Raw genomic sequence first — 26848 nt, 5'->3', positions numbered from 1 at the left:
GCCAAAAGCAGAGGCCTTAACCCACTGAGCCACCCAGGTGCACCTATATTGATCCTTTATAAGAGCCAGCTCTTTGTTCATTGATTTTCTCTACTTTTCTGTTTTCAATTTTATTAATTTCTGCTTTCATCATTATTGTTTTCTTCCATCTGTTCACTCTGAGTTTATTTCTCTCATCCTTTAATTTCCTGATGTGTGAGCTTAGATTATTAATTTGAATTTGTCCTATGTTCTAATGTAAGCAGTTAGCGTTACAAATTTTCCTCTCTGCACTATTTTAGCTGCACTTCACAAATTTGGATATATTTTACTTTCATTTTGTTTCAGTTCAATATGTTTTTTAAAGATTTATTTGTTGAGAGAGAGAGAGAGAGAGAGAGAGAGAGAAAGTGTGTGAGCAGGGACAGGGTCAGAGGGAGAGAATTTCAAGTAGGCTTCCCGCCGAGCATGGAGCCCCATCCAGGGTTCCATCTCACAACCCTGAGATCATGACCTGAGCCTAAAGAAATCAAGAGTTGGATGCTCAACCAACTGAGCCAGGTGCCCCATCAATGTTTTTTTTTTTTTTTAATTTCCCTTGAGCATTTGTCTTTGATTCATGGGTTATTTAAAAATGTGTTCTCTAATTGTTAAATGGAGACTTTCTTATTACTTTTCTGTTAATGTTTTCTAGTTTGATTCCATGTGGTCAGAAAACATGCTCTGAATAATTCTCATTCTCATAAATTTGCTGTGGTTTGTTTTATGGCCCAGCAAATGGTTAGTAACTTAGTATACTTCTCATATGTGCTTGAAAAAAACATGTATTCTGTTTTGGGGTGGTGTGGTTTGTTATGGTATATGATTGATGGTGTGGAGTTCTCCTATGTCATTGATGATTTTCAGTCTAGCCATTATATCAGTTGTTGAAAGAGGAATGTTAAAGTCTCCAGGTATGACTGCGGATTTTTAGATTTCTTTGTTTAGTTCTATGAGTTTTGCTTCCTGTAAAATAGTTACTGATATGTTGGGACTTAGGCTTGCCATTTAATTTCAGCTTTTGTTTGTTCTGTTTATTGTTTCTGTTTTCTTTTCTTGCCTTCCTGTGGTCTACTGAAACACTTTCACATCTCAATTTTGATTTATCTATGGTGTCTTTGAGTATATCTTTTTGCATAGTTTTTTAGTGGCTGCTCTATGTGATAGATACAGAACTTATCACAATTTACTGGTGTCGACATTTTACCTGTTAGAATGAAGTACAGAAATTTTACTCCTTTTATGTCTCTTTACCCTACTATACTCAAAATACAATTGCCTTAAATATTTCCTCATACCATTAGCACCATATCAGACGGTATTACTATTTCTGTTACAAACGTCAAGTGTAATTTTAAAACTCAAAAGATGCCCTTATCTGTGCTTATCACATTCCTTCTTCCTTCCCTGATGCTTCAAGATTTTTTTTTGTTTGTTTAAAGAACTTCTTTGTCCATTCTTTTAGAGTAGTTCTCCTGTGACAAATTCCTTTCTCTTAGAATATCTCCCTTTTATTCCTGAAGTATATTCTTACAGATCTAGAATTCTGGATTAATAGTTCTTTTCTTTCAGCAGTTAAAAAATGTCATGCCATTTTCTTCTGGCCTCTGTGATATCAAATGAGGAGTATGCTGTCCTTTGAATGGTGTTTCTTATATAGTTAACGGTGTTATTTCTCTCACTGCTTTAGGAGTTTTTCTTCGACTTTTAGATGTATGACCATAATGTGTCTTGGTGTGGATTTTTTTCTTAGTTCATCCTGTTTGGAGTTCACTCCGCTTCTTGAATCTCTAGGGTTTATGTCTTTTGCTAAACTTGGGAAGCCACTATTTCTTCAAACACTTTGCATTCTCAACCCCTTTCTCCTCTTTTGGCAGTGCTCTGGTGACAGAGATATTAGGTCCCTCGTTTTTGTCTTACAGATTCCTGAGTCTCTGATCACTTTTATTTTATCTTCTCTCTATGTCAAGATTGAGTAATTTCTATTTTCTTTCTTTGGATTTGCTGATTCTTTCCTCTGATACCTCCATTCAGCTGTTGAGTCCATCCGCTGAGCTTTCTATTTTGGTTACTATATTTTGAATTTCTGAAGTTTAGGTTTCTTTATAGCTTCTGTTTCTTTGATGAGACTTTCATTTTTTAATTTGTTTCAAACATGTTTATAATTGCTCATTGAAGCATTTTTATGATGGCTGCTTTAAAATTTCATCAACTGAACAGAAGGAACAGAAAAAAGAATTTGTGAACTAGAAGAAAGAAGAATGCAAATTTACCAATCTGAACAACAAAGAGAATAAATGGAAAAACAGAGACAGACACTCAGGAACCTGTGTGACTATGGTAAATGTTCTAACATTTGTATCACCAGATGGAAGAGAGAAAAGAAAAGAAAGCTGAAAGAAATAATACATGAAGACTTCCCAAATTCTAACATCTCTGTCATCTTGGTGTTAGCACTCATTGTCTTTATTCATTGATGTTGAGATTTTCCTCTTCCTTGGTACTATAAATTATTTTCAGATGAAACCTGAACATTCTTAGTATTGTGTTAAGAAACTCCAGATTTTACTTCAGCTTTCTGTTTTTGTGAGCCTCCTATGGTATCATTCTGGTAGAGGAAGGTGGGGTTGTTGCCTCAGTATTGCCAGGTTGAGATAGACTAGGTCCTCACTTGGCCTCTGACGCTTGAGGAGGACAGGGCAGGAGACTCCATGATACTACTGGGAAAAAGTGGGATATCCAACTTCCCAGTAGGCCTCCCCCAATTCTCCCCAGGGGGAAGGAGTAAGAGTGCTTCATAAATACTCCCCACACACCTTCCAAAGTCACCACAGAGGTTCTATGGCCTCATTACCATTAGACACTGGTAAACTCGATCTACTAGCTCCTCTGAAAGAGCCCTCTAAGTGTCTTTCCCACAGTCCTACAACTAGGGGAATTGGAGTGACATTTTAATTGAGGAGAGGAGAGGTAGGTGAACCTCATTATTGCAGGGTGTGGGTACAAGTCTAAGTTTAACACATGACACTGTGGTTGGAATGGGGGGCAGACAGGGGTTCATGACTACTTAGCAGGAATGAAAGTCCTTCTCTAATGCCATCCAGTGAGTGGAAGGGTGCCTTGTAATATCCAAGCTAGGGCGCAGCCCTAGGCTACCCTTGGTGTTTGCTGACATGGCTAGGGGCTGGGGGCGGCCACAATCTATCTCTTGTGGTGTTTGGCTAGAGTAGAGCAGCTACTATCTAGAAATTATCTGTGATATAAGACTACCTTTTTCTTGGTCTTTTGGTTTCAGAGAGCAGGCTTTTGCTGGGGCTTTCTTTTCTCTGCACCTATTAGCTTTCCAGTGTTCTAACTTCTCCAATTCCAATTTTGGTACATGCAAGGCAAAAAGAAAATCCAAGGACCTCATTAACTCATTCCTTGGGTTCCGAGGTCCCTAGACAGTTTGCCCTCTTTTCTCACCTAACAGATATTCTGTGTTTGCTTTATATATGATGTCTGGAGTCATTAGTTGTACTCAGTGGGAGGAAGAGAGAAAAATCATCTATCTTCATGGAAGTTGAAGTTATGAATCTTTACTAAAATTTTATTATAAAAAGTTTCAAGTCACATTAAATAAAATGCAAAAGCTAGAAAAAAGAAGTCTAGATGATTTTATTAATATTAACATTGTAATCACACACAAGATTAAGACTTGCAGGTGGTACTTATTTGTTCATATCTGTAGCAAAGGCATGTATACGTCTGGTCAATGATCCAAACTAAAAAGCTAGTCTTCATAAGCAGATAGATAACTGCCTATGGGTGTGTGGTTTGATGCTGCTAAGTAATCCAACCTTCCTCAAATAAATCCTTTCTCTGGCTAGTGCATAGCATTACCAGGCTTAAGCTTTATCCCCTAGCTTATGTCTATAATACCTGTTGAAATATAGACATCCATGGAGAATATATGGTACTATTCTAGACCCCAATAGTGCTGCATGCTGTGAGAATTTACCACTAGAGAGGAGCAAATAGATACTTAACAGAACCAAATAGATATGAAGACTGGTCATCACAACCCCCCCAAATATGTTCTTTAAGACACACATACACAGCCACATATATAACCTCTAAAAAAACAACCAAATAAACAAACAAAAATACCCAATTTAAATGGCACTTTGGATTATAACTAATGTATTTGTTGACAGTTGCTCGGTGTTTTCAGAAGGTGCCGTGAAGTTGGGTACAATATGTCCTCCCCACTAGCTGGAAGAAAGATTTGGTCCACTCTGTTTTCTTGAAGCCAATTCAGGAGCTAAGCTCAGTAAGTATTTATTAAGCACTTACTATGTGACAGGCACCAGATTATGTACTAGGGATAGGAATATATAAATCATTTCTCTCTGCTTTCTCTTATTTAATGGCTCTTACACCAAGGAGATGCTTCCAGGAAATTGGCTTTCTTTATCATTCATCTGTACTGCACTTTAGAAACTGCTTTCCCTTATCTCAACCCATTAATTCTTGAAATGAGGTAGAAATCTCACTCATTGTTGCTCATGTTTAATAAACAAAGACAGTAAGGTCGGGGTGCTTTGGTGGCTCAGTGGGTTAAATCTAGGCTCAGGTCATGATCCCAGGTCCTGGGATTGAGCCTTGCATCAGGCTCTCTGCTCAGCAGGGAGCCTGCTTCTCCCCCCGCCGCCCCCCCACCCCGCCTGCCTCTCTGCCTACTTTTGATCTCTCTCTGTCAAATAAATAAATAAAAATCTTGAAAAAAAAAAAAAAAAGACAGTCAGGCCCAGAATGTTAAGTGTCTCACCCTCAGTCCCCCAAGCAGGAGAATTAGAGTGGGTCTTAAATATGGCCTTTAACCCCCAAGCCCAGGACACTTTTCACACCGCACCACAATACTGCTTAGCTCCTGAGAACTATAACCCCCCCAAGATCTGTCAGTCTTGGTTAAAATCCCACTTTATGATTATGTTCATTTTTCTAAACCCTTCCCCCAAACCAAAAACTCCATGAGGTTGGGAACTTTATCATTATAACTCATTATCATTTTACATATCTGTCCTTGTTAACATTCTATTAGTATTTGTTGAATTAATCTCAGTGACTGCCAGAAAATCTAGATTCTAAAATGAAAAAATAACCTTTGATGCTTTTCCTTGTGATCAGTTGATATGGTTCAGTCCCTTCCTAGTTCAGTGAGCCCAGATAAATTAATAAAATTCCCTTAGCTTAGGGTTCTTTTTGGAAAATGAGCATAATAATGCTCACCTGATAAGGTCGTCATAAATATAAGAAATGATATATGGTAATTATTATAAAATATGGTTTGGAGCCAGTTGTCTTCCCTCCCCTCCCCCACTGGATAATAAACTTCATGAGGACAGGAATATGACGATTTATAAACCATAGCACAGTGTCCTATACTTATCAGCCACTGGAAAGAATTTGCTAAATGAATGGGTAAAGAATACAATACTGCAAAAGGATGTTTAATTATCAGTGTTACAAAATATTTAACTTTACTGAGAGCAAGTTGATACCATATTTTGGCAGTTTAGTAAATCTATGTATATCTTCTAGACTAAAATAAAATATATGATCACAAATCACCCTGAATCTTCTCACTTTAACACATTTACTCTATTATTTATTTTACTTTTGAAGTCCCCATCAGCTCCCTACAACCTGCCTTTATCCTTTCCTGGGAACTAATCATTCATTCATGCATGCAATTAACATTTACTGAGCACTTACTGTCTACCACAAACCAGGTTGCAAAGATTCATAAGACTCTCTCTCTGCCTCTAAAGGATTTATATGCTACAAGGAAAAACCAATGCATAAACAATTTATAATTAATGGAGGTGTTATGATAGAAGTACAAAAAAGTGCTATGGTTATAAGAATGATTCATTCTGCCTGGGGAGTTTGCTTATGGGAGCTTACATGTAGGGAAGTGATTTTTTCTCTTTGTATACTAAATTGACTTACTGGGAATAAAAATAGTTTCCATTTGTGTAATACTTTGCAAAATGCTTTCACATCCACTTATTATTTTTATCCTCACAATGAAAGCTCTATAGTTTAGTGATTTTTTTAAAAAATATAGTTGTCAATAAAGGTCTCTTAGAGGCCAACAGATAAATAATATGAAAATTTATTTGAAAGCCCCTAGGTAGATGATACAAGCCAAAACTGGAAGCAAGACTTTAAGTTTCAGAGAAATCATTCCAAGATTTAATAGCAAAAACCCATTCCTTTCCTTTCTTCCTCAGTGCCATCCCTGATCCAACACCTCACTTGTGGGTGGTTGTAACAACTTTCTAAGTTGATTCCCTGATTTGTATCTCATTTCCCTCCAAGCCATTTCCTACACTGGCCACAGATGATAATTTTTACATACAGATGGAACCATGCATCTTGCCTGCCTATAGTTCTTTTATCCCATAGGGCTCCTCATCCCCTGTACTATTAAGTCTGAATCTTTTTGCATAGCACATGAAACTCTCCATTGTCTAAACCTTCCAAATTCTACAAATTATTTATTGGTTACTCTCCTCTAACAATTTTATTGATTTTGTTCAAAGCCATCATACTGGAATGCCTTAGCTCTCTACCTCTTTTTCTGGTAAAATGATGATAGGCGTAGCAAGTATGCAATTTTTACTAGTTTTATGGTTTTATTAACACAAATATTACATGTACATAAGCTGCTAATCATTTTCTTCACTGAATAGCTTGGCATTGGGATTGCTGACTTTGATGGCCATCCAGGCTGCTGCTTCCACAATGGTTTTGTGGTCCCTGGAAGAGACATTTAAAGTAACCTCTGTACAGAGAGATTTGTTGCACATAAGCAGCATTTCAAGCTCCTTTACATTGTGGACTAGGAACTTCTGGAAGCCACTGGACAGCATGTGCTTTGTTTTCTTGTTGCTCCTGTAACCAGTGTTGGGTGTCAAGATCTGGACCTTGAATCTTCTGCACACCCTATTGTCAGTGCTCCTGGGTTTCCATCAGTTGCTCTTAATTTTGACACATTGGTCTGACTGGTGCTGGATAAACTTCTTGACCTTCGGTTTAATGATCTTACTCATCACTGGAGGTCTGAGGGTGACCATGATGCCAAATAAGAGACGGTTGTCACCTCCACAGGCAGCAGCAAGGAAGAGAGGGGAGAAAGTGCATTTTTTTAATGTTGTTCATATGTAGACTTACTTAATAGTAAAGTCTTGGCAACCTGATTTGGCTCCTTTTTAAAATTTTTTAAATTTTAATTTAATTTTAATACAGTTTGGGAACCACTAATCTAGTCTTTTCTCTTTTTTTTAAGATTTTATTTATTTATTTAGAGAGGGAGAGCATACATGAGCAGGAGGAGGGGGAGAGAGAGAAAGAGCATCTCAAGCAGACTCTGCTTTGAGCACAAAGCCAGACTCAGGGCTTAATCTCAGGACCCTGAGATCACGACTTGAGCGGAAATCAAGAGTCTGATGCTCAACCAATTGAGCCACCCATGACCCCCTAGCCTTTTCTCTTCTGCAGGGAAAGAAGGAAAAGATCATTATCATTTTTTTTAACTACATACCAAAGATTCATAATTTTTACATTCATTTAACACAGAACTGTTCTTTTGAGAGTATATTCTGTTCTATGTGCTAAGGAACCAGCCAGGGATAAGTCAAAACAAAGCATGCATTAATCTATCATGGATCTTACATTCTGTGAAATAAACAGATAATAAAATTAATCAATTAATTTAATTTTATGGATTGATGATAAGTGCTATTAAGTAAATAAAGGATGGCCTGAGGAGAGAGGTACATTGGGGCAGGTGGTCCATGAAGAGCTCTATGAGGAAATCACATTTAGATGAGATATAAAAGAGGATAAGCCAGCCATGAAGTTGGGAGAAGAGTTTGCTGGGTCAGGGGACATCAGGATGTATTTGGGAACCTGAAAGACCAGTGTGGATGAGCATGTGGGAGAGGGGGAGAGTGGTACAAGTTCACCATGGATTATGCAGCACCTTTTGGCCAAGGCAAGGAAAACACTGAAAGATCATAAGCAACTAAAGGATGGACCTGGATGCAACAAACACCATAGAAGAAAGGGTTATAAAATGGCAGTAGAAGAACTGAGGAAACAGACTAGTTAGGAGACCATCATAATGTTCATAAAAGCATCCAGTATTCCTGAAATCTTGAAGCTCAGATATTATATGATGACATGCAGGTAATTTTTAAAACACGATCACCATGCACAGGCACTGCGTTGGTGTTCAGGTCCTGGAAGTGAATTTTCAGTGATGAAATCCCTCTTTGTCTCTCCTTGTCTGGCCTTTGCCTGCTTCTCCAACCTTGTTTTACCAGCAGCACCTCACACCCTTCCCCCATTCAGGCGACCTTCTCTCCATTTCCTCCAACATGCCGTACTGTTTTACTCCTTCAGTCCTTTGCTGCTCTTGCTGATCCCTCTTCTTGGAGTGCTTTTCTCATTCTGTTCTGATCACCCCACCCCCAAGCTACATATCTTTAAGTCTTAGTTCAAGTACAAACTCTTCTATGAAGTCTTTCCCAATGTCCCAATTTGAAATAACCATTTCCGCTTTTGCACCTGCTCATACCATGAACAGATGGCCATTTTTTTTTAGACAAGGAGAGAGAGAGAAAGGAGAGGGGGAGGGGCAAAGGGAGAGAGAGAATCCTAAGCAGCTTCTGCACCCAGTGAAGAACTGATGTGGGGCTCAATCTCACAACCCTAAGATCACAATCTGAGTCAAAATCAAGGCACCCCTTTTCTTTCTCAGATGGAAATTTTTTTTAAAAATTTTATTTATTTATTTGACACAGAGAGAGAGAGAGATCACAATTAGGCAGAGAGGCAAGCAGAGGGGCGGGGGAAGCAGATTCCCAGCTGACCAGAGAGCCCAATGTGGGGCTCGATCCCACTACCCTGAGATCATGACCTTAGCTGAAGGCAGAGGCTTAACCCACTGAGCCACCCGGGTGCCCCTCAGATGGACATTTTTAAAACCATGTTTGAGTTTTCATAAAGGCCATGAGCCCTTGCCTTATTTATTTACATATGTATTTATTTAATTATTGGCCCTTGGCATAGAACCTGGCTATTTTAAGTAATTTCATTAGCAAATTCCTCATTCATTAGAGGAATGGAAGGGAGGAAGGGAAGAAAGAAGGAATGACAACCATTTGTACAGTGTTTCAGGGGTGCCATCAGTGAGCAAGAATGCATTCATGGGAATAGATGGCTCCCATTTCAATAAGATCAACAGGAAAACTATCCCAGCACAAAGCCATCAGCTTCTCATAGACCTGAGACACCATCATGACTCTGCTGCAAAGTGAGACCTTGCTCCAGATTTCAATGAGACTCAGTTATCTGAGTAAGTAGAAGAATCCCTCAGAGCTACAGAAGGGAGGGTTTACTTACAAACACTGTAAATTTTCTAGCTTTCCATTTTTCTAAATTTGTTTCCATCTTTGAAAGATTTTCTAAAGTCCCATCACTTCTTAGAAGTCTTTTCAGTTCAATAGGGACAAAGTCATTGGATTCACAACAATTTTAGCCCAGCAGATTAAGAGTAGGAGTTCTGAGACTCTGACTTTACTATTAGCTCTGTGGTTTTAGGCAAGCTGCTTAACACTTCTCTGCCTCAGTTTTCACGTGCGAAATGAGGACAATAATGGAATTTTTACCATAGAGTTGTAAAGCGGATTAAATGTTTAGAATAGTACTTTGCATGTAAGAGAGTACAAGGTAAATGTTAATATTTAATATTATAAGTTGTTAACAGTTAAAATTATGTTAGTTAACATATAGACAAGAACTACTGAATTCATTTTCTTCATTTCATCCTTCCTTAAATAGGAAGAATGTAGGTTCCTCTATTTTAATTATCATAACATTGCTTATTTTAGAAGTCATGGGATTAAATATACTGGCTACATAGAGGATATAGTTTCACTTTCTATATAAATATGTCCACACATAACTTACAAAACAGGAGGTTTTTCATCTTTGAATCCTCTGAGGTATTTGCTGCTTCAGAGTCTACATTGGCAATGGTGAAATTTGGCAAGTTAGCCAATCTTCTATAATGGCAGAGAAATGGCAGAGCAACCTTGCCTATGATTCATAAAATTTAAACAAAGCAATTATCAGTCAGATGCACCAGGACATTTTTTTTTCTAAATTGGACTAAGCGGAACAAAAGTATAAAGCTTATTATCAATCTCATTTTCAGTTCCTTTGAAATCTTTTTGTGAGTCTTCCCTATCTAAGGAGACCAGCCATTAGAGAAGAGTCAATGTGTCATAGGGGATTAGGTTAAACAAATGCTTACAGAAATTTGGTATCCTATTAAGAGGCCTTTCCATTCTCTTATTAAGAGGCCATACTTACCCTCCTTAATAAATGAACCACAGAAGGCTCTAAAGAGGGTGGGGCCTTTAGACTGTCAAGGGATGCCTGATGTTTCACCATGGAGAGATTCCATTATGTCCCCGAGAAGGATGAATAAATAACAAGTCAATAGATCACCCTTCATTTACATTTAAAGTCAACAAACCAAATTTTTTTACATGTGGGATGTGCCTAAATTTGAACATTCATGATTATTAATAAAAGTGAGACTATGCTAGTATTCACAAGCAAGTTAGACCCACAGACATCTCACAGTCTTACCAGAACCAAGTTCCTAAGTCCCTCAAGGGAATAGAAACTGTTAGCCAAAGAGTTTTCTTGCTTTTTTCCACAGCCCCTCTCTTCAGATTCCTCTGGACATCTGCTGAGGCATTCCACCTTCTTGAGGGATAGGGGAAACAACTGGACTCACGGGGAGCAAGACTGAAACAGGACATGAAGTGTAACTCAGAAGACAGGGGTTTGGCTTGGTTTTGCCATTTCCTAGTTGTGTTTCCTCATGAATTCAGTTAACTTTAGCTTTCATTTACTCAATAAAATATTGTGCTTTCCCTCCATCTCACAGTGTTACTCTGAGGATGTTAGAATTTTCTAGAAAGCATTGCTGTGTAGACAATTCTAAGCTAAAAAGTGACACGCAAATGTCACTCTGATTCCACTCATTCTATATCATGGGAGTTAGGTGCAGGTGGCCTCTTGTGTTAGACCACCTGAGTTTAAATCCAGGCTCCCACTCACTGTGACCTTGAATAAGTTTCCTCATTTGTGAAATATGAAATGGAAGGGCACCAGCATGGCACTTAGAACAATGCCTAGAACTTAGACAGCATTCCATAAAAGTTTGGGTATGATCCAGAAAGGATTTTTTTTTTTAAGTGGCTACCCCTTGACTGTGTGTGAGCTTGTAGGATGCTGAGGAATGAATAAGATCTACATGCCACCTTTGGAGGTTTCACAGACTTGCGCAGGGTGGACACTCAAGTAAACAAGTGTTATGATGGAGGAAAAGGGGGTAAAGCTTAGGGCACAGACTCACTCCTAACTCCCTGCTCTGTCCTTTTGCTCTTACTCAGTTTCCCCCCGCTCTTCCAAGAGAGAATGTCTTGATAACTGCATTGACTGTCATGGCTTCACCTACCAACAGTGCATGAACAGAGTCAAGACCCCTAGCCCAGAATTCCACTCTCACTGCAGGATACCTCCATGTAGCTTACTTTCTTTCCCCTGTACCTATTTCAACTAACCCTTCAACCTCATCATTGACCAAACTATGATGATTTTATCAGAGAAATGTTATGGCCCACTTCACGACTCCTATACACACCTATACTCATCTTGACTATTACAGAGCTTTCTCAGCATCTTGGTGCCTCTAGTCTCAACCTCCCCTCCCCCAACTCTCTCCCCATTCAGCCACCTGAGTTATTCTAAAGCTGGTATCTGTTCACAATAATCCCTCTAGGAAATCTTCAGTGGCTTCCTATTGCTGATCCAACAGTAAGAGACTTTTAACATAAGTCTCAGGCTCCTTTCTACTTTTTTCCATATTTCTCAGACCTCAACACAAAAAAATACAAGGCACCTTTCCAGAATGGATCTGTACACTCTATACCTCTCCACTTCTGCTCTTGTTGATCCTGCTATTTTGAATGTCCTATCTGCCATCTATTCATCCACTCATCTTCTTTCTCATCCTTCAGTGTTGAGCCCAAATGCCACTGACCGCATATCACTTTCCCTGATTAGTAAATCCCTCAAGATCTATTGTTCTTTCATCTGGATTTATACTTCCTTGTAGGTCCAACCAAACGAATTAGCAGTTTTTGGTAAGTCAAAAGTGGTCAAATAGCAGTAATTTAATATATTCTTCCTCTTATAGCATTTATCCCATTTCATTAGACTTCTTAATTTAAATGTATTCCTCATGCACCCTGTCTTCTTCCCCATTGCATGCCCAGTGCCCAGTAGAGTGCCAGACAAGAAGTAGATGCTTATAAAATACTTAAAGAATTCAAGGTGACTGCTATGTATGGATCATAATACTTTGTTAGCCTCCCTTAAATCTTGGTCTCAGTCTTTCTCTCAGGTTCCTGAGGCTTGACAGGGGTAAAGCTAGTCACTCAGGGCTGTTTTCTCAAGTTAGGAATGAAGGTTTTTTTTTCCCCATTTTCCATCAGGACCCTGCTCTCTCTACCTACCAACTAATAACTACCTAACCCAGATAAGGAAAAATCTACCTCCAGGGCCATCCTTCTTTAAAGCAGAAAGTATATAATGTGTAATGTTACTATTCAGGATATTCATTCATTCATTTATTCATTCATTTGCTCATTCATTCAATCATGGGGATCTGATTGGCTCTGGGAATATAGCAGTAAATAAGGCAACCAGAGATGAAGAATTTGGAATACCTTTGATCTCTGTGCCTAGTCTGAACATTTTTCAAGAATCACCTAGAGAAATTTTGAACATTTAAAAAATCCTCTATATTTGAATAGTTTTAAGTGTCTTATACATTTCAAGTCATCTAAAAATTTTTATCATAAGTTCAAAGTTCAATTTTTATCATTGTTGCAAAGGATGTCATTTTAGCATATATTTAAATATAATGACTATATCATTTTAAATATATCCAATGAAATTTGAATATTATAATAAGCTAATACCCATGACCAGCTATTAAAAATATATTTAAGGTTTTTTTGCAAATTTTAGACCTTTCCTTTTTCTCTTTGAACTCACATTTCCCTTATACTTTTTCCTTGGATTTTATACATATACATGAAATCAAAACTGCGGAGCTGCATATTTAGCTTATTTTATGAAAATTGTCCATCATATATCTTACTGGCAAACCAATAAGCTAAATTACACTTTCCTTCAGAAAAATTCTGCCTTTATCTTTTTAGTTCAAATAAATGTGCTAATAAGCATTGTAATATTACAAAAACATTGAAAAATAAATTACAAAATGAATCCTGTAAGGTTATGAAAAGTAGTCAAGATTAAAATAATATAGATCTAATATAAATAATCCATGTTCATAAATTGTAAAAGATGAATCAATATGCTAGTTCTCATTAACCAATATGTAATAGAGCAATGAGTGTACAGTTTATGAAATAATGATAGCAGCATTCTTCCAATAAGAATGTGTCTCTCTCCAGTTGAAAGGCAGAGAATGGTAGAAGAAAGCAAACTTGATCCAACTACATGCTATCTGAGAGACACACTAGACTCAAAGATACAAATAAGTGTGATGTAAAAAGAAAAATATATACCATGCAACCGGTATACAAAAGAGAGACAAAATAAAGACAAAATTTGTTTTTAGAAACAAACAAACAAAAAAAAAAGTAGTAATAAGAGAGAGAATCCATCAGAAATACAAAACATTTATAAACACAATGCACCTAACAACAGAGGCCTCCAAAACATGAAATAAGATACATAAATTAAAGGGAGAAATAGATAATTTAACAATGATATTTGGAAACTTCAATAACCCACTTTCAGTACTGGATAGAACAACTTGGCACAAGATCAACAAGGAAATAGAAAACTTGAACACTATAAATCCATTAAATGTAACACATATCTATAGAAGACTCCAGTCAACAACATGAAAGTAGATCTTTTTCTCAAGTACACATGGAACATCCTCAAGGATGGACTTTATGTTAGGAAGCCATAACAAAAATCTCAATAAATTTAAAAGCATGCAATCACACAAACTATGTTCTTTGTCCACAATAGAATGAAATTAAAGTCATAATAACGGAAGGAAATTTGAGAATTCATAGATACATAAAAATTAAACAAAGTGCATCTAAACAACAACTAGATCAAAGAAGAAATCATGAGGTAAGTTACAAAATAATTTGAGATAAATTAAAACAAACAACATCCCAGAACTTGAGACTCAACAAAAGCAGTAATCAGAGGGAAAGAGCTATAATGCTTGTATTTATAAAAAAATAAATATCTCAAATCAGTAATCCAAACTTCAGTCATATGATACTAGCCAAAGAAGCATAAACTAAAGCCAAAGCAAGCAGAAAGAAGAAGATAATAAAGATTTAGAGAACAAAAAAATGAAACAGGGAATAGAAATAATAACACCAATGAAACCCAAAGTTAGCTCTCTAAAAAAAATCAACAAAGTGATCTTTAGCTAGGTTGACAAAGAAAAAAATAAAGGACTCAAGTTACTAAAATCAGGAATAAAAGAGAGGATCTGGAAATCAACCTCAGATAAATAAAAAAGATTGTAAGGGAATATTATGGACAATTGTGTGCCAACACATTAAACCTAGATGAAATGGATACATTTCCAGATAGACACAAACAACTGAAACGGAAGTAAGAAAAATAAAAAATCTGAATATACCTATAACAAAGAGATTGAATTAGCAATTTTAAAACTTCCCACAAAGAAAAGTCTGGGCCTGGATGGCTTTACTGGTGAATTCTATACATTTTAAGACGAATTAATACCAATCCTTCACATATTCCTCTTACAAAAAATTAGAAGGAACATTTCCCAACTAATTCTATGAAATCAATATTACCTGGATACTAAAACCAAAGACATCACAAGAAAACTACAGACCAATATCCTCTATGAATATAGATGCAAATGTCCTCAACAAAATACCAGCAATCCAAATCCAGATTTATATATTTAATAGCATAAGCAAGAGGGATTTTTCTCAGAAACGCAAGATTGGTCTAACATCTGGAGATCAACGTAATACATTACATTTACAGAATAAACCACAGAAACCACAATCATCTCAATTGATCCAGAAAAAATAATTATTATTTTTATATCAATCACATGACAAACTAATAACATTTTGCATGTGTTGAGTTAAAATATATTACTCGAGTTAAATTTACCCGCCTCATTTTCTTTCTTTTAGATGTGGCTACTAGAAAATTTCACATTACATATACAGCTTGCATTTGGGGCTCATGTTATGTATCTATGGGACCAAGATGATCTAGATATATCTTTGAAGACCAGTGCTCTTAACAGCATTGGGTATCTTTTGTGCACAGCTCCCTGTATTGCATACCAGAGGAGAAAAGTGAGACTGAGAACGGTTAACCTGTCCGGGTTAATAAACTCTAAACTGTAGCTCTCAGAGTGGATACTGAAATTCAGTTCTGTCCTTAAGCTAGAGCATGCCCTGTTTACATCCATTGTCTTCCTTAGGGATCAAGCCATTACCATCATTTATGTGCATGTTTGGGATAACTATTATGTTTTGTTTGGGTTTTGCTTTTGTTACACCCCCCAACCCAGGACTACCACTGAGTTCTTCTATCTGGCCTTTGAGTCTACTCTTTTCTTTAAGTTGCATGGCTTGTAATAGCCAAAAGTTTTTGTTCCTTTATCTAAACATCTATTCTGGGGGCACCTGGGTGGTTCAGTGGGTTAAAGCCTCCTCTTTCAGCTCAGGTCATGATCCCAGGGTCCTGGGATCGAGCCCCGCATCGGGCTCTCTGCTCAGCAGGGAGCCTGCTTCCTCCTCTCTCTCTGCCTGCCTCTCTGCCTACTTGTGATCTCTGTCTGTCAAATAAATAAATTAAAAAAAAAAATCTATTCTGTGCCAAACATTATAGGAGACTCTCTGCTTAAAATACTGCTAATCATCTTCACAACCCACACTTTGCAGATGATGGTTGTTGCTCCCTTCACTTTCACAAAGAAGAGAAAACTAATGTCCCCAAAACTGTACTGCTAAAGTTACACAGTGACAGAGGGAGTTGGGACTGAAAGCCAGGTCTCTGACTCAAAAGCCCATATGTGTCCAGCATATCTCTCTTCCCTGTCTTCTGAAGTGAGAGAAATATGGATCAACTGTGGGCCTAAAAAACATTAGTATTTATATATATGGTTCATGTACTTAGGAAAACTTTCTAAAGTTTTTTATTTTCATATTTTCTATTGAAAATTGAGGTCTACTTTTCTTCTTGCTATGGGTTATGTTCTGCAAATTTAATACAATGGACTACACTTATACATGAATTTTGGATATAAGATGACAAACTCCTACAGTCCCACCTGGAGCAGAGTAAAAGTGAATAGATAACAGTAAGGATGAAGCACTTACCTGAGCTAATATTAAATATACCTTGAATGTTATCCAGACATTGCCTTTATACTTAATCTTTGTATAAAGAGGGAAGTAATAATGCCTGGTACCAAATAAACTTTATGATTTTTCCTTGTTACCAAACATTCAGAGTTGCCAAAAAAACTTTAAACTTTTAATCTTTCTAAGATTCTAAAAATATTAAGATCAAATTTGATAGATGCAATATTCTTCATCTACATAAAGTTTAAATATTTAATATTTAGTCAAAATGCTTCTCCACTTTGTTTTGCAGAGAATAATTTCTCAAGTGAAGGAGTTAGCTTTCCAGAACGAAAGAAAAGAATCAAATGCAATATAGCCAATATATACTGCCAGGCCTCATTATTCTAACAGGAGAAAAATTAGTTTGCACATTTGAGAAGAATTTCTGAGCTTTTGTGGGATATGTATGTGGAAAACAAAATGCTTTCATTCTGAGATCACTACTGTCAATTGTTATTCATTTAGCGAGGTGTTCCTGAAAACTTTTAAAGCATTACACTTTCCATCCGTTATGCTTTAGTAGAAGTAACAACCATTGTTCTTAAGGCCTGTCCCTGTGGCTCTGTTTGGCTCAGACATGTTGCATATCTCAGGTGACAGCCCAAGGGACAGCTAATGGAGCAGCAGACTGAGGAATGAGGAGATGGTGGCTTTAAGCCCAGGCTCTGCAAACTACAGGAAGCAAATTACTTTATTTCTGGGCTTTGGTTTTCCAACTCTAAAATAGGAATATTATTTGCTTTATCTAGTCACCAAGTATACTGTGACAAGGTAAGCAGATAAAAAGTGAAAATCTCTTTTCCAACTAGGATTACAATGTGTTTCAGCATGTGATTTCTTCTGCCTTCCAGCTGAATTTGCCTTAGCTCAATATTCCATATTCATCCTGGGGCTCCACCCATGACCAGTCCAGCAAGGCTATGTTGCAGCATGTAGGACTCCAATTTAATAGGTCAGTTTCAGCCTAGAATCTCACTGTTTATGACTCTGTCTAGACAATTAGGGCCGGAATTATCATAGTTGTATCAACAGCCTCTGTGATACCACAGAATAGTGCATATGTCTTTGATTTTGCTCATGGTTGTATCCCCAGGGTCTTGTACAGTGTCTGACACATAGCAGACACTCAATAAATAGTTTCTGGGTACGTAAATGCATCAAGAAGAACTAGGAAAAGAAAGGAATATATAAGGTATAGCCACTGCCTCCAATGATTTATAATCTAGTCAAGGTGACTATACCTAAAAATATAAGTCAAGAACTGATAGAACCGTTAAGTCAGTCTATGTGCCAATGAGCATGTGGCAGGATTTACTGCAGAGGTTGATGGCTCCTTTCCTAAGTGGGAGTCCTGTAGTTAGATGACAAATATCTCAGGCTCCACAAAGTGTGTCAAAAACGTGAAGACCTTCTGTGTTTGGAGTCTATATATACATCAGCAGCAGGGATATTCTAGATATTTTCCTTTGTCAGCAGCTCATCCTTGGATAGCATAACAACCAGAATGGTGTTTTCAGAAAGAAAACAATAGGAAGGGGAGTGAAATTTTGTTGTTTGTTGTTATTATCTGTTCTTTTTCTTTTTCTTCCTCAAGCAAACATAAGTCACTAATATTATAATTCTCTAGAGAATGGTATATCTCCTTATAAGTATGCTTTGGAGACATTTTTCTCCTTCGCTTTTTTCTTCTCTCCTTCCCTTCTTTCCTTCTTTCTCTGTTCTCCTTTCCATCTTTCCTTCCCACAGCATTCACTGGGCAAATCATTAATCCACATTTACTGAGCTCTTGTGTTTCAGGCAAAATGGCAGGAAAAGGTATGCAGAGATACATAAGGAAAAGTCTGTGACCTAGAGCAACTCAGAGTCTAAAAGGGCAGATAGCCAAGGAGAATAGATAATCATTGTCCATGTGACAAGTGTTCTAATAAAAAAAAAATTATGACAATGTTGTCAGAGAATGTAGAAGAGGGTTTAAGTCACTGTCCAGGGAGAGCCAAGAAAGGCTATGGCACTGGAACTCTGTTTTGAATGGTAAGGAAGCATTAGCTGATGAAAAGAGGTAAGAGGCATTCCAGAAAGTAGACACATCATGTGCAAAGGAACTGAGCTATGAAAAGACATGTCTGATCCAGAGGATTGGGTACTATGAGGAGTGACAGGTAATAAAGGCAAAAAGGCAAGTTGCAAATAACTTTTGAAGGTCCTATGCACTAGCAAGTTTGGATGTGATACTGTAGAAGCTAGGGAGGTGCTTATTGACCCAGAAGTGTGATGGGATTATAGTTGTTTTTTGACACCTTTAAAGGGAAGATATTCAGAAGAGGAACTGGTAGGAAAGCTGGCTAAGAGGCTCTGCACTAGGGCAGGATAGAGCAAAGATTGAGAGCTAAGGCACAGGTAGAGGAATGGACTGAGGGGACAACTTTTGAGCAGTATTTCTACAACAGAATTGACAGAGTACAGTGACCAATTGTTTTTGGAGGGTAAGAGAGAAGAAAGAGGATGACTCATGTCTCCAGCTGGAGCAACTTGTATAATGACACTATCAACCCAGATAAGGAGCAAAAGAAGAGGAGTGGGTCTGGGGGAAAATAAATTCCAGTATGGACATATTGAATTCATGTGTTTGAGGGACATCCAGGTCAAGCTGACTAATAGGCAGCTGGAAATATGAATTCAGCCTCTGGGCTAGACAGAGATTGGTTAGACATTAGCATATAGATGATATTTGAAAACATGATAGTGGATAAAGTCATCTAGGAAGAGTATACAGAAGTAGAGAAGAGGACCAGGAATATAAGCATAAGGAACTACAACATGTAAGGGATATGTAAAAAGAAGGCAGGCAAGAGAGGACAGCATGAAGGGAAGGAAAGAGTGGAAAAGTAGAAAAAGAACCAGAAGTATTAAAGATAGTGGTACTCTGGGGGCTGTGTCAATAAAACAACTTGAAGTTGGAAAAGGTCAGTATGGGTCTTAATTTTTACTCTTTCCCACAACTCAAAGCCAGGCCAATGAGCCTCGAATGAAGACCAACCCTTTTCCATTTACAGGCCAAGCAGCAGTAGGCAACGAGCAACTTGACAGCTCAGCATCAAGTGGGCCTCATGGCCGTTCTGTGTGAACTCATTCTGTTTCTATGAGCTGGAGCCTTGACTCCTTGTCTTTGTCTTTGCTCAAGTTCCCGTGATGAACCCTTGCGTTTCAGTCTCCTTCCTCAAAATCCCAGTCTCTAAAGCCTGGAATCCACTAGGCTCCTAAAACAGAAGTCTTGCCTCCTGGAGTCCAGGTTTATCTATCCCCTGAGCTGCCCTGTGTGTCCTCACACACATACCCTGTCAATTCCTGGAACTATCTTGCCTTGCTTATAATTCCTAGCAGCATGTGGGTGGTGTTTGGGTAACCCTTGCCAACAAATAAAGACCCTCATGTTACTATAGTATACTTATAGCTATTATTTTCTAAAGCTGTTATTCATTTGTGGAGCAGCACATTCAATTTTACAACTCTTGGGTGCCTATTGTGTGCCAGAATTGTTCTAGCTGTGGAAGATGCAGCAGTGAACAAGACAATGTACCTTTCCTCATGGGATTTGCCATCTAACAGGGAGGACAGATAAACAATGTAAGTACACAGAGTGGCAGATTGGGGTGGGGGGGAATCAAACCACTTTCAAGTAATAGGGAGGCTGGAGTAAAGGAAGGAGTTGCTATTTTATAATGGTGGTTGGGGATGATATCACTGGGAAAATGAGCTTGAGGAGAGACCTGAAAGAAATGAGACAGAGACACGAAAAATATGAAAGCAAGCCCTGCTGGTATTTAGGGGATAAGTATCCCAGGCAGTGAGAATCACAAGGGCAAAGAATCTGAGGCTGAATTGGCCTGGTATGTCAAAGAAATAAGGATTCTATTGTGAGTAGAAATGGTGAGAGGGGTTACTAAAGGCAGGAGGCAATCATGAATAACCATTTGGTTACTGAAAATTCCTTGGCTGTTATTCTAGGAAAAGAAATATTTAGTCAGGGAAGTTGACATGATCTGTCTTCCATTTTGAAAGGTATTAAGGAGGGTACGTATTGCAAGGAGCACTGGGTGATATACATAAACAATGAATCATGGACCACTACATCAAAAACTAATGAAGTTCTGTATGGTGACTAACATAACGTAAATGTATATATATATAATTTTATATTATATATATATATATGTATACACACACATATATATATTATTTTTAAAAAATGAAAGGAGCCTTTTGGCTGCTGTATGAATAGGTTGTAGGTAGATAAGATCAGAGGCTGGGAAGCTAGGTAGGCGGTGAGAGCAACAAGCCAGGGAGAGATTACGTCGGCCTGGCCTGGTCTGGTTGGCTTGTGGTGGGTGTGGTGAGATGTAGCTGGATTCTGGATACAATACAAAGGTAGGACAATTAACATGCAATAATGGTTTGAATATGCTGTAAGAAAAATAGAAATCAAGGGTGACCTTTTTATTTATTATTATTATCATTATTTTTATTTTGGCCTGAGCAACTATAACAATGGAGTGCCATTTACCAAGATGGGGGAGTTCAATATTAGACATATTAAATGTGGGATAGCTAGGAGACTGGGATGTCTATGAAGCCATGTCCTGAGCAGGTGTGGGAAGGATCTGGTGCACCAGTGGAGGGGATAGCCTTAAATGAGTGTGTGGTGTCTAGGCAGGCCCTCCATGTAGCAGGAGGGAAGAAGGTATGTAAGAACAAATGCACAGTGACTGGGAAAGGGTACAGTTGAGGACCTGTGGAAGCTCTCCTAAAACAGCTTCTATTTTCTCAGGGAAATAAAAAGCCAGGTCAGATGAAAATGAGGGGAGGAGAGATGGTGTCAGGAGGCTTTGAGATAGAAAAGAAGGTGTGAAATAGTCTTCTAGGACTGTGTTAATAAATTTCAGCTCATGGCCTAATCATGGGACTTAAAATCAACTTAGTTATTTGAGATCAATTTAGTGATTTAACACAGTACCTAGAATTTAAAAATAGAGTTATTGCATGTATAAAAAGTAAGAATTGCTTAAAGCTTTATTTCAGGTGCACGGGTATATGTGTGTGTCCTAGGTTGTAGCGAAAATATTTTTTAAAACATTGGCCCAGGAGAATGGTAGGAAATGAACAAGAGACTGTCAAATAAGGTCAGGGACTGAGTGATCATATGGTCAACAAAGAATATAGCCGCATAAGATTTTGGTATTGGAGCAGCTAGAGGACCATAATCCCTCCCCTCTTACTCACCTCCACCTCCACAATAGGAAACCTTTCCGTTTGAATATTTTCAATGATGGCATGCTCACCAAATTAAAAGACAGAGATTTCAGGATGTAATTATCTTCTCTATAAAAAAAAAAAATGAGGTCCTTACAACACTCTGAGGTGTTAAGTTGGTGAGCAGGGGACTGACAGGTAGATTTTGGAATTTGGTGTACTTAAAATGAAATTTGACCTTATTACATAATACTAAGCATGATGGCTTCTCTCTGTTTTGGAGATCTCTAAATCCTCCAAAACAAACAAGTATTAGAACACCAAGAAATCTTGTTTTTATTCAAACTTTAGCCCAGAGTGGCAGTATTTGGCTTGTAAATGTATGCTCTCTTTCCTCCATACATTACACTAACTGCAATTTTAGTGGATGATTGAGCTAATTTTCATGCCTACATTTTCTTCCTGTTTCAAGATTTGTTGTTGGATCTGCAGATGATTCCAAATATAACTTCACTTAGGGAAAAAAAAATGTGTTCATTTTTAAGACAGTCTTAAAGTCTTTAATTGTGAAGTAGTTTTTCCCTGTAAAATACATTAATGAATAAAAGTTAAAAATATGTCAATAGGTACTGTGGAAATGGCCATTTGTATTTTTTTTAAAGATTTTACTTATTTATTTGACAGACAGAGATCACAAGCAGGCAGAGAGGCAGGCAGAGAGAGAGAGGAGGAAGCAGGCTCCCCACGAAGCAGAGAGTCCGATGTGGGGCTCGATCCCAGGACCCTGGGATCATGACCTGAGCTGAAGGCAGAGGCTTCAACCCACTGAGCCACCAAGGCGCCCCGGCCATTTGTATTTTTAATTGTAATGAGCTCAAGTTACTTTTTAGACATTGTAATTTAAAATAATAAAAGTACTTCTCCAGTTCTATATTTTGCCTGATTATTAAAAATTGTTTTGAGATTATTAACTCAAACCAGTTTTCTATACATCTGACCAATTTCTGAACCGTTTTGAGTTTTTTAAGAATACTTTCTCGTATTGTAAAGGCAGTATCAAACGTAGTTCATTAGACAGACATAATGTAGTTCATATATCAGACATAAAGGTAATACATGAAACATATTTTCCTTCTGCAATGATGCTCTTTCTAGCTTGCTTATTCCAATTTATGTAAATTTGAAACACTGAAATAACAAAAGTTGAAACTGAATAGAGAATGAGAACTCATGAAAATGTACACTCTGCCTACATCAGTAGGAGTGTGCATTTATAATCTAGAACACTATTTAATCTTAGTCCAGTTGTAAATCACAATCAAGTAGAGTCTCAAAAGAAAAAAATTGTAACTACGTGTGGTGGTATCCAGGTGTTAACTAGACTTATTGTGATAATTACTTCTCAACATATAGATATATCAAATCATTATGTTGAACACCTAAAACCAATATGTTGTTATAGGTCAATTATATTTCAACTAAAAATTTTTTTAAAAATCAAGTAGTCTGGACATCCCATCTATTGCTTTTGGGGTTAGTCTCTATTCTAGGATTATTTCAATAGTTTCACTTCTCTAAGTGCCAAGAAAAAGTTAAAATTGCAAAACAGGATCATTCTGTTATTCTTTATCTAGATCCTCGCACAATTTTTTTCTCTATGTTAAATGCTTCTTTAGAAAAGGAAATACACAGGATTAGTTCCTCTTCTATTGCTTCCAACAAGAGCGTCACCATGGAAAGCTCTCTCCCCTTCCATTTTGCAAGCCTCAACAAGTCTGTTGCTGATTCAGAACCTCCTTTTTTCCCTGATGTGAGAAATCTCCCTTGAAAACTCATAAAGCTTAGGAAATGCTTAAATTTGAGTCTCCCGGGGGGGGGGGGGGGGGGGGAGGCAGGGACAGGAGAGCCAGAGCAAATATGGCGGGCTGAAGTCCTGCACACGGCAGTCCTGACGATGACACATTAAATGGTTTTATGAAATACGAAGACTTGGAACCGGCCCAGGGTTCCCATGGGAGCTCGCCTCCTAACCTATTATACGCATTTTTGTGTGTAAACAGCCGCACGGAGCCCGGTTAAGTTCCTGGGACTTTGCTCCTCATTGCCCAAGTGAAAACGTTTGGTGTACAGCCAGGCTTCATGTTTGCCCTGCAGAAAATACGTTCAAGCGGCTGCAGGAAGGTCCAAACAGCACGCCGCACGAGAAGCTAAATACAAACAAGCCCGAGAAGGCGCTTTCTGGGGCGACGACGAGAGCTCCAAGTAGGGGACGTGTGGGGCACGAGGTATGGAGAGAGCAGCTCAGCGGTCTGCAAGGCCAGCAGCACCCACAGGACCTAGCTGGTCTAAGGACCACCGGGCTGAGCCCGAAGGGCGGGAAGGGCCGCTGTCCCCGCTGCGCTCGCAAGGTGTAGGCCTCACGCGACCGCGGTGACTGGAAGCCGCTCCCAGTCGGGTTCCCCGCCTCAGTTTCCCACGCGGGGCACCACAGCCCCAACAAGCCCGTGTACCAGCGGCCAAGCCTCATGTGACCGAGGGAGGGATCGAGGTGACAGGAAGGAGGCGGGGCCGCGAGGGCGACGGGGGCGGGACGGAGCGCGTGCGACTAAGGGCAGCCTTTGCGCAGACCCCGCGCCGGGAGGGGCCGTTGCCCAGGAACGGTCGGCGCCGCCCGCGCGCGCTCCCCGTAGTGCGCGCGCGCGGCGGGCTCCCAGACCGGAGTCAGCCGCCGCTACCGCCACAGACCTCTCCTTTTCCCTAGATGCCGAAGGGGCCCGAGGCGACACGCCGCTCGCTCCCGCGCTCCTCCTCCCTCCTGGGAGAACTAGCGCGCCCGAGCCGAGTCTGCATATTAATGAGGGGCGGGGCGGGGGCGGGGCAGCGGGGGCGCGGCGGCCTCGCGCCCGCGCGTGCCGGGACGCACCGCGGGGGGCGGTGCGATTGTGAGGTGGCGCTGACGCACGTTCCGGAGTTCTTAAGCCGCCAGGGCGGCGGCGGCAGCGGCGGTGGTGGCGGTCCCCGAGCCGGTCTCGGGAGGCGGCGGTGATTGCCGCGAGAGCTGGAGGGGCCGAAGTAGGTGCCCCTGGCTCAGTCACGGTGTCCCTCTCACTGACTCCCCCTCTTTCCACCACGGCAGTGCCGCCCCAGATCCGGCAGCTTCCTAGGCGGGGCAGCGGACGGGGTGCGTCTCCTCCCGCTGCCGCCAGCCTGATAAATGAGGGACTTCGGGTTTGGGGTGTTGCAGACCGCCCCGCTCCGAAGCAGCAGCCCTGGGTCACTATTCAGCAGCGGGACGTACCGTCCCTACGCCGTGGGGCCCGCCACTGCCGCCGCCCCGCAGTCCTCCGCCACGCCCTTCGGCCCGCTCTCGCCGCCGCCGTTGCCTGTCACCGGCATCTCGGAGGCCGCCTCCCCCTTTCCTATCCTCGGCTGCGGCGGCGCGGGCAGCTCAGCCGCCGCCGCTTCCTCTTCCTCCCCGTTCCTGGCGCATCAGCAGACCATGCAGGATGAGCTGCTGCTGGGGCTGACACAGCAGCCGGCGCGGCCGCTCTCGGGGGCGGCGGCCGCGGAGAAACTCCCCAACCACCACCCCGGCGGCGGCACGAACGCGGGTGTGACCCACCTCCTCCCCTCCCAGGACTTCAAACCGAGTCTGCACCACCCCTCCTCCTCCTCCGCCTCCTCCTGCTGCTGCTGCCGCACCTCCTCCCCGCAGGACTTCAGTAAGCGGCAGCAGCAGCAGCTGAGCTGCCAGAAGAGGAAAGAGTTCAGCCCTCCCCACCTTCCCCACCCTCCGGACTCGAAGCCGCCGCCGCCACCGCCGCCGCTCCACTGCCCCGGCCGGTTCAGTCCGCCGCCACCGCCGCCGCCACCGCCCGGCCCGCTCCTCCAGCCGGCGCAGCTCGCCCAGCGCCAGCAGCCACAGCAGCAGCAGCAGTTCAGCGTACCGCACCCGCAGCACCTCCCGCCGCAGAATTTCGCCCAGCGGCAGCTCCCGGCCGATCTGCCCCCGCTCCCGCAGCTCCAGCCCTCGCCGCCCGCAGCCCCGCGGCGCCGCCACGGAGGCGCGGGCAGCCCTCGCAAGACCCCGGCTGCGGGCGAGGGCAGCGCCACCGAGCCCCCCAATGCGGGCTTGGCCCCCTCGACGCCGCCGGTGAACCCCGCGCCGGGCTCCATGGAGTCCCCCAACCACCCTCTGCTCAACAGTCCCAGTAACCTCCTGCCCGGCGGGGCGCTCGGCGCGGGCGCCTTCAGCAGCCTGCAGAGCCCGGACCTTCAGCACCCGGGCGGCGGCGGGGGCGGGGGGCCCCCCGGAGGCGGAGGGGGAGGCGGCTCCGCGTCGCCGCCGCCACTGCCCGGCTTCGGCACCCCCTGGTCGGTGCAGACCGCTTCGCCGCCGCCGCCGCCCCAACCCCAACAGCCGCCGCCGCCCCAGCAGCAGCAGCAGCCGCCTCCGCCCCAGCAGCCGCCGCAGCCGCAGCCGCAGCAGCCCGGCTCTTCGGCCGCCACCCCGGGTGGCGGCGGCGGCGGTGGCGGCGGCGGCTCGCTCAGCGCCATGCCGCCGCCCAGCCCCGATTCAGAGAACGGCTTCTACCCCGGGCTGCCGTCGTCCATGAACCCGGCCTTCTTCCCGAGCTTCTCGCCCGTGTCCCCGCACGGCTGCGCGGGACTCAGCGTGCCGGCGAGCGGCGGTGGCGGCGGCGGCGGCGGCAGCGGCTTCGGCGGCCCCTTCTCGGCTGCCGCCGTGCCCCCGCCGCCGCCGCCCGCCATGAATTTACCTCAGCAGCAGCCCCCGCCGCCCGCGGCGCCGCAGCAGCCGCAGAGCCGGAGGTCTCCCGTCAGCCCGCAGCTCCAGCAGCAGCACCAGGCGGCGGCTGCCGCCTTCCTGCAGCAGAGGAACTCCTACAACCACCACCAGGTACGGCGGACGGCGGCCCGGCTGCGCCGCGGGGCCGGGACCGGGAAGACGAGGGCTACTCGCCCAT

The 26848-nt window shown here is 41.6% G+C and overlaps 1 protein-coding gene and 1 pseudogene across 6 annotated transcripts in view; one reads left to right on the top strand and one right to left on the bottom strand.

Annotated features, from left to right (window-relative positions):
* Positions 1-6343: 6343 nt before the first annotated feature.
* Positions 6344-26730, bottom strand: LOC116866146 (annotated as a pseudogene).
* CPEB2 (cytoplasmic polyadenylation element binding protein 2) overlaps positions 24857-26848 on the top strand; it is a 71432-nt gene continuing 69440 nt past the window's right edge. For all 6 annotated transcript variants that reach the window (XM_032854841.1, XM_032854825.1, XM_032854804.1 and 3 more), the window contains exon 1: positions 24857-26781. In XM_032854841.1, the coding sequence (XP_032710732.1) occupies positions 25078-26781 (1704 nt within the window). In that variant the 5' untranslated portion in view covers positions 24857-25077. The remainder of the gene's footprint in view (positions 26782-26848) is intronic.

The sequence above is a fragment of the Lontra canadensis genome, unplaced genomic scaffold, assembly GCF_010015895.1.
Source record: "Lontra canadensis isolate GAN:19392208 unplaced genomic scaffold, GSC_riverotter_1.0 scaffold1, whole genome shotgun sequence".
NCBI classification, from domain to species: domain Eukaryota; kingdom Metazoa; phylum Chordata; class Mammalia; order Carnivora; family Mustelidae; genus Lontra; species Lontra canadensis.
Note: the sequence above shows the minus strand (reverse complement) of the source record. Positions and strands in the feature narration are given on the sequence as shown.